The 7697-nt window shown below is 43.6% G+C and overlaps 1 protein-coding gene across 7 annotated transcripts in view; it reads right to left on the reverse strand.

Moving 5' to 3' along the window:
* Nucleotides 1-1926: 1926 nt before the first annotated feature.
* The window catches only part of Myo5a (myosin VA), a 144683-nt gene continuing 138912 nt past the window's right edge, over nucleotides 1927-7697 (reverse strand). For all 7 annotated transcript variants that reach the window (XM_010609069.2, XM_010609073.2, XM_010609070.2 and 4 more), the window contains 4 exons: nucleotides 7042-7324; nucleotides 5397-5571; nucleotides 2761-2841; nucleotides 1927-2109 (listed from right to left, as the gene is read on the reverse strand). In XM_010609069.2, coding sequence (XP_010607371.1) covers nucleotides 1957-2109; nucleotides 2761-2841; nucleotides 5397-5571; nucleotides 7042-7324 — 692 coding nt within the window. In that variant the 3' untranslated portion in view covers nucleotides 1927-1956. The remainder of the gene's footprint in view (nucleotides 2110-2760; nucleotides 2842-5396; nucleotides 5572-7041; nucleotides 7325-7697) is intronic.

The following is a 7697-nucleotide window of genomic DNA, read 5'->3' on the forward strand; positions in this document are numbered from 1 at the left end:
GATACAGCAGGGCTTTCAAAAGGTACATGCCTGAGTCATGAATGTTTAAGAAAGGTTATGGCTACGTAAACTTGTGATTTCATGTTCCGGGAACCCTAAGGGAATGATAGGTGCTACACCCTGGTCTCTCTCTCACAGAGCGGGACTGAAGGCTGCAGCTCTGTTCTCTAGAAACGGAGACTCAAAGGAGAGAATTCCAGACACAGCAGGGACCTCCAATCCTCTCATCTTTTTAAAGGAGACGGAGGCTTCAGTAAGTTAACAGCATTTATCGTTTAATAACAACCTTCATCACTGACTTGAAACTGTTTGACTTCTGTAAATAATATTGCACATATTTTAACAAGATATTTCATCTTTACAGGCTAACAGTTAAACGATGTAAATCTGTGATTGTAATTTAGAGCTAGAATTTCTAATGAAAGCTAATAATCTGATTTTATACAAGCTGGAGAATTTATTGTAAAAGATTTCTACGTAAAATGGAGAATATGTTTATTTAGAATTTCAGAATGAAAATATAGATTCTGGGTTGAAGGGAGAGGAGAGTGGGAAAAAAAGAATCAAGATAAATCATGTATAGGTACAAATTCCCTATTATGAATATGATCATTATGTATGTCTAAAATGTACCGATACAATTAATTTCCCCCCCAAAAGCATCTGGGTCTTACTGTAAAATTCAACAATCTTCTTATAGCTCTTATATAAGTTTTCTCAAGTTATTTCTAACATGGTGCTTTTTAATCTGAGAACATTTATAAACATTTCTGAGCCTTAAAAAATTGAAATATAACTAAATATTTATTATACACCTTCTTTGCATAATTTATAGTATAATCAAAAGTTTCAAGACCTGAATCATGAATATTCTGACAATCCTTTCAGATAATGACTGAGATTAACTCTTAATAAATTAAGAACAAAGAAAACCTGTTAAGGTTGAAAATATGCACTGCAGGAATCAGATCTAGGAACTAAAATAAGTTACTTCACAGAACACTGCCCCCAAAGCAATATCCACCTAGGGAAAATTAACACGCACATCAGTGTACACATCCCGAATAAATAATGACACCAGCAACAGCCATCTTGTCTAATCTTACCCCTAGATGCCAAGCGTTTTGTCATATGGACATGACTTCCCAGTGTCTGCTACTTCTGCAGGTGAATCTGTAGATATGTGCATATAATCCAGTTAAAACTGTGATCTGACTGAACTGTACACAGAGTTGATAAAAGAGAAGCTTACTGTTGCAGTACTTACTAAGAATACCATTTACATTCAAGGAGAAGGTACACAGCAATTTAAAACACTCCGCAAGCGACAGTACAAGGGGACACCTGTGCCGTATGGCAAGCCAACACTCAGTATCTCTACGTCATAGAGACACGGGGGAGGACATTTCCTGACAAGTTACTTTACATACCGCCAGTTGATTTCTTTGATCCAGTCTGACAGTGCCAACGTAACTGATCCCTACATGGACATGATATGTATTCCATGGCCATTTTTCTTTTAGTTCTTCTGTTTAATGCAGAGGTTCTTTGTTGGTGCCTTCCTAACAGCTCGTGTGTGTGTGTGTGTGTGTGTGTGTGTGTGTGTGTGTAATTTATGTTTTTATATTACTTAGACATGGTGCCAAGGATTTAAAATAAATGCTGGCAGCTGAAAATGCATTTCGCCTTCCTTTCTCTTCTTGCATCATTCAGCTGCACCTAAACTCAGAACACCTGACTGACCAAGGATGAGCGCTGCTCTCAGCATAACACATCACAAAGGCATCCATCTTTCGTTTCAAGATGATGAACGCATTCTAGGGGATTTCCAGTTACCTTCTTGTTTGAGAGCTAGTCAGTATTTCTGCTTTAAAAAGGTATTTTTAGTAGCTCACTGGAATTAACAGTTCTTATCTAGGCAAGAAATACATTGTCCAGCCTGCCTGGTCACTGTTCTCAGACCCGTGAGATGAAGCCCAGGCCCAGGCTGGCAGGGATCTGGATAGTCTCCAGGGCAAGGGAGGATGGGTTGAAAGGAAAGGTGACAGGAAAGATGTGTTTCGCGTCCATGAGCAGCTGAGGAGAGTCTTTCCTGTCTCGTAAACGCATCTGAGAAAATTAAAAAAAAAAAAAGAGAAAAACAGGACATGAGTTCTTCAAATCTGGCAGATTATTTCTGCGAGAATTTCTACGAAAATATCAACTGGAAAATATTTCTTTCTTTCTTTCTTTCTTTTTTTTTTTTTTTTTTGGTACCGGGGATTGAACTCGGGTCCTTGCGCTTGCAGGGCAGGCCACCGAACCGCTGAGCTAAATCTCCGGCCCTGGAAAATATTTCTTTGTTTTAAAATCATTTCACTGACTCAGTAAAATAGTACCAAAGTTAATGTACTGTGACTACAATAATATAACAAAAGATAAGAACATATCATCATTCAATAACATCATAAAATTTCCATTCAAAGACTGTGTTGAGCAAGGTGTGATGTTACACACCTGTAATCCCACCTACTCAGGGGGCCGAGGCAGGAGCATTACAAGTTCAAAGCCAGCCTGGGTAACTGAGCAAGAAGACTCTGTCTCAGAATAAAGTAAATTAAAAAGGGCTCGAGGGCCGGGCTGCAGCTCAGTGGTGGAGCACTTGCCTAGCATGTGCAAGGACCTGGGTTCCAACCCCAGCATCACCAAAAATCAAGACTGTGCTGTCGGTGAGTGAGAGAGTGAGCGAGCTGGGCATGCTTACCTGTACAGTACACTCACCTGTATAGTACGGATAAATGATACAGAGACTCTCTCTTCAAACTCGTTAACCGGGGTATACAGGTTCAACACTTTGACAATCTATGAGAGAATAGATGATCAGTGTTTTGATTCTGGGAAGTTAATGGGTATGTGCAGTTTCCAGCCCTTGTGGGTGGGGGCTCAGGACAGGAAGAGACGGCACCTTGTCCCTGTTACTACCTCTTCACAAGATACTTATAAGCAGAATATCTGCACAGTATTTTAAGAAGCGATATAAGTTTAGAAAAACACTCAAGAATCACAAAAGAATCCAGTAAGTCCCTGACTTTATGAATGAGTTTGTTAAGTGCTAGGAGAGTTGTTCATAAATCACATTTGTTTCTTGGCTGACAAAGTGAGTCTTATACAGTGCACCTGTAGAAGTTCACAGGCTGGATGTTCCTAAGCTGGGGATGTACTATACAACATGAAAAACCAAAGTGCCCACTCCAGCCTGCCAGGTTCCCGGAGCAGCACCTGTTTGTTAACTGTGTTCTTGGTATCTAGTGGGGGCTGTATTCAGGCTTAGGGGGCTATTTCTTTGCAAATGGTGTTCATTTTTTAAAATACTATTCAGGAGGAGGCAATGTTACAAAATGTTATTCTGCAATTTGCTCTGTTCACATAAAATATAACTGGTCATATTAAAAGTAATAGAATTATATATTTCTTTTGAATGGTCTTAAAAAATCACACTTTTATTAAAAACAAATTATTATAAATGAGTAACAAAGGCACTGAAAATTAATTTGGGAGCAAGATCTTTTAAGAAATGTCATTCATTTCTTTAGGTAACTGGCATCTGACTTTTCTGGGGAAAGCAAACCATTTTCTGTGTGAGGTAGACATGTTTCATTAACAAAGTACTATCAAAGCTGTGCCATCCAATACAGTAGAGGTCACTACCCAATTTCAGTTTGTATGTGACTACTTAAATTAACTACACTAAAAATAAAACACTGAAGGACTGTAGGGCAATGTTGATATATGGGCATGAAAATGGCATCGCTGGCAAAATACCAGAGGTGGGATGAGAAAGCAGGCCAGTGTACCAGGCTGTCAGTGACAAACTGATAGGGCCCAGCCCCTGAGAAGCACGTTGCTAAGGAACTGAATTACAAGTCTACCTTGTTCCATGAAATACAAGGTATGCTCAAAGAAACTCAGTGAACGTATAACACAGAAAAGAGACTGCCCTTAGACCCTCACAGCCCTCCCCTCACCTGGCACACACTCATCTATCATTCTTCTTCACCCTCTGCAATCCCGTCTCCAGAGTGGCTTTAGCTGGGCTGTGGCGGCTGCCTTGATGTCTTGAACAGGTTCAAAATGCTGACCTTTCGTGATCATTTTGACTTTGGGGAAGAGCCAGAAGTTGCACAGTGCCAGATGCAGTGAATAAGGTGGAGGAGGACACAGTGTCGTGTTTTTATCAGGCTGCCTTTCTGCTGGATGGCACTGGGAAGCACCATTCATTGTATTTTGGACCACAGCTCATACACACTCTGGAAAGAGGACTTCAGAGCTGCTTCAGAAAGTGACAAGAACAATAGGCCAGGTAAGTTCAAAGTGAGGGGGCATTTTGAGGAGAATTAATGGAAATATATCTTTCATTGCAATTAATTTTTAGAATTTAAACACTCACTGTATATTTTGATCACCCCTTCGTATGGGCTTAAAGTAGCTTAAAGTACAGGAGTATGTTCTTCAAAAGTCAGATGTTCAAAATGCCAGGTTTTCCCTAGTGTGTTCTGGCTTTCCACACTTGGCAGATCTGGGGGGAACTCTCAAGACCATTCATTATTCAGTAGTATGACTCTCCATTATTCTTATGTACATAAGACTCAACTCTCTACTGACTGAGATTAATTACACCAGTAACAATTTAAGATTTTGGTTGTAAGTGAGGACGTTATGCAAGATGAAGAGTCAACACAGAAAATAACCAAGCACAAGAGAAACAAGCATAGTTGTGAGAATGCCTGGTCTCACACTGTTGGGCGGTCCTCAGATACCCTGCCCTCTTCCTGTTGCCAGAATTCCATGCCCAGCTTGATGTTGGTTCCCCTCTCAACACTTTTGTCAAGTCCTCTGGCTATAGAATATCCCAGACCTCTACAGTAGGGTCTGCCAGGTGCACCTGTCTTCTGTACTCAACTAGAAACTCCTAGAAGGTGATGTGTCATTGTTTACTGAATATCGCTCCCAATCGTCCCCAACAAGCATGGTGCCTTGAGATGGAAACCCACTGAGTCATTTCCAGAAGTGAAGGAGCAGGAATTATCTGTTTTAAGAGAGAGAAGTCTTAAAGAATCATTCTATCATGCAAGCGCCATGAACACTGAGTCTAGGAAAACAGAGACTGTTTTATCTATGGTTTCCCCTGGCCTGGGAAATCATGCACAACACCCATAGGCACAACACTGCCTATGTACTAACTACAGGTCTCTGTGGCCCACGGTGACTTGTACTCATTTCTCCTAAAATCTGCTTTAGTCAAGACCTGTGTAGAGTGTCTTCTCTGTCACACAGGAAGTCAGGTCACCAAAGACCTCCTGACTCCTCTGGAGCACCATACTGGTGGCAACACACTTGCTAATGGGCAGGTGCCTTACCTGGGCAGTGGTCAGAGCGTTGCACATGCAGCAGATGGCTTCGGCATCATCATCCGTCTTCTTTTTCACCTGCAGAAGCTGAGCAGCCTGGATGAGTGGCTCCAGGGTTTCCTTGGCCCCACTGTTCATCAGATTCTTGTCACGAAGCCATTCTTCCAGTTGACTGACATTGTATCTATGACAGAGACAGAGACGACCAGAGTGGGGGGCAGAGGAAGGATGCAAATTTGCTGAGCACTGTCATAAACGTCTTCATTTTGTGTGAGGAGCCGTGTCAGTTCAAATGACAGGCAGCATTTTTGTTCAATTTTCTAAAGTCTAATCGGCTGTGCTTAGAAATCTGTCATGAGGTTTAGAATCACAGTTATATAAGATTAGCTGACAAGAAAATTTAATGGACGTTAAAATGAATTCAGCAAAAGTCCTATGAGGACTTTTTTAGCAAAATTCCATTGGAGGCTCTGTCCTTACTGGGTAGCGGACAGGCACACTTTCTGGCTTCTCTCACAACTGCAGGGTGAGGTTCAGTAATCCTCTATGCTCTAAGGCAGCCCCAGACTGAGTAACTGTCCTAGTTCATCTCAACCATCAGCCTGCTGAGGAGGACACCTGGAAGGCTGGCTGAGTCATGGGGTGCTGCACTCTTCACCGGACGACTGCTTTTGAGTGTGCGGGTGGGAGATGGCCGCCTCTGGATGGCCCACACCCAGATGCCGTGAGGTGAGCGGCTTTGCCGCACCAGTCCCTTCTGCCCTGATGCTGGTCAACCACAGACAGAAACTCCTCAAAGCATGAGCCAAAGAAACCTCTTCTACTTTATGCCGTGGGTGTCAGACACTGTAAACAGCGACAGCAAAGCAGACTGTACCCACGGACTGAGTGAGCAGGTCCCCCTATGCCTGCTAAAGCCTCTTCGACCAAGGGTGGGCTGAGGGGATGGTGGCCTGAGGAGGTCCCCTGGGACACACAACTCCAACGTACACAGATGCTAAGGGGTCAGGAGGTGGCCAGCCAAGTGACAGTGGGCCCCAAACTCAGACTAAGGTAAACGGAGCATCAGAACTCAGTCCCAGGCAAATAGGAGGCGTTCTGACACTTCAACGGGTAGCTTCACACTCATAAACAGAGCTGGCTGAGGAAAAAGCCTGCTGCCTCAGTGGAAGGCCTTATCTTAGTTAACCACAAATCCACTGGGTCTGAATGGGAAATGTGAAAAGAACACACGTGTCCTGAAAGTGAGTAACTAAACACTTTTGTAGGAAATCACCTCCTTCCTACCCTAAACATTCTAGTTGTTTTAAATATTTACCCAAAATAAACCAGTTTGATTACAATAATGAGCTTATGCTAAAGGGTAGCTGGATCACAAGTATAGTTTTTCTTAAAATACAGCAGGGGCATATCTAAGTGTTTGTAAAATGTCTAGTAGATCTGTTCTTCTTCCCTTAGGTATAAAAAGGTATTTTGCCAAAATATATTTCCAAGAGCAAGCAAACACTGTGCGTCTTCATTACACTGTGATACTGCGTACACACAGAGAGGAGGCAGCCGTCTTGTCTTTGTGTATCTGCACTCTCCAAGGCCGCGTGTGGTTGCGGCCGAGCCACTGCCCAGTCCCCAGCGTGCCGGTGCCAGGCCCGCTCACCTGATCTGCATGCCCTTGCTCCAGGAGCACATGTCCTTCCGCAGCAGGAGGTTGTTGAGTGTGACGGCCCCGACGATGTAGAACATCTGCTTGGCCACCTGCTTGATGAGCTCCGGGTCCATGCCGTGCTGGCACATGACCGAGTGGAAGGAATTGAGCTGCCGCAGGATGGAGTCCAGTGTGTAGGTGCCCTCGTCCGCAATGCTGGAGGTGCGCTTCCGCAGCCCGGTGGGCTTCACGCCGGACACACCCTGGATCGTCTCGTGCTCCAGCATGCCTGAGACTGCAGAGAGCGAGCTGTTATGAGACTGCGAGGAAACCCGCCAACGAGCACACGCAGCCAGCAAAGACCCGGGGGCAAAGAGAGGGGAAGGGCGTCACCTAAAGGAGCTCTGGACTTGAACTTTCGTGAATAATTCTTAAATATGAATTCACCTGACATTATGCATTTAAGCCGCATTTTCTAAAATAAGAGGCAGCGGCTTTGATAGCACAAACGTGATATCTTGGGTGGGTTTTTGAGAGAGGTATCAGAGTTATGGTAAGCATTCTCCACACCTGAGCCCAGAACAAATAGATGGAGGGAGGGGCAAGAAAAAGAAAAGAAAGGAAAGGAAAGAGACAGAATGAGAAGGAAGGAAAGGAGGGAGGGAGGG

The sequence above is a fragment of the Fukomys damarensis genome, unplaced genomic scaffold, assembly GCF_012274545.1.
Source record: "Fukomys damarensis isolate Sample0158 unplaced genomic scaffold, DMR_v1.0_HiC HiC_scaffold_17, whole genome shotgun sequence".
Taxonomy (NCBI): Eukaryota; Metazoa; Chordata; class Mammalia; order Rodentia; family Bathyergidae; genus Fukomys; species Fukomys damarensis.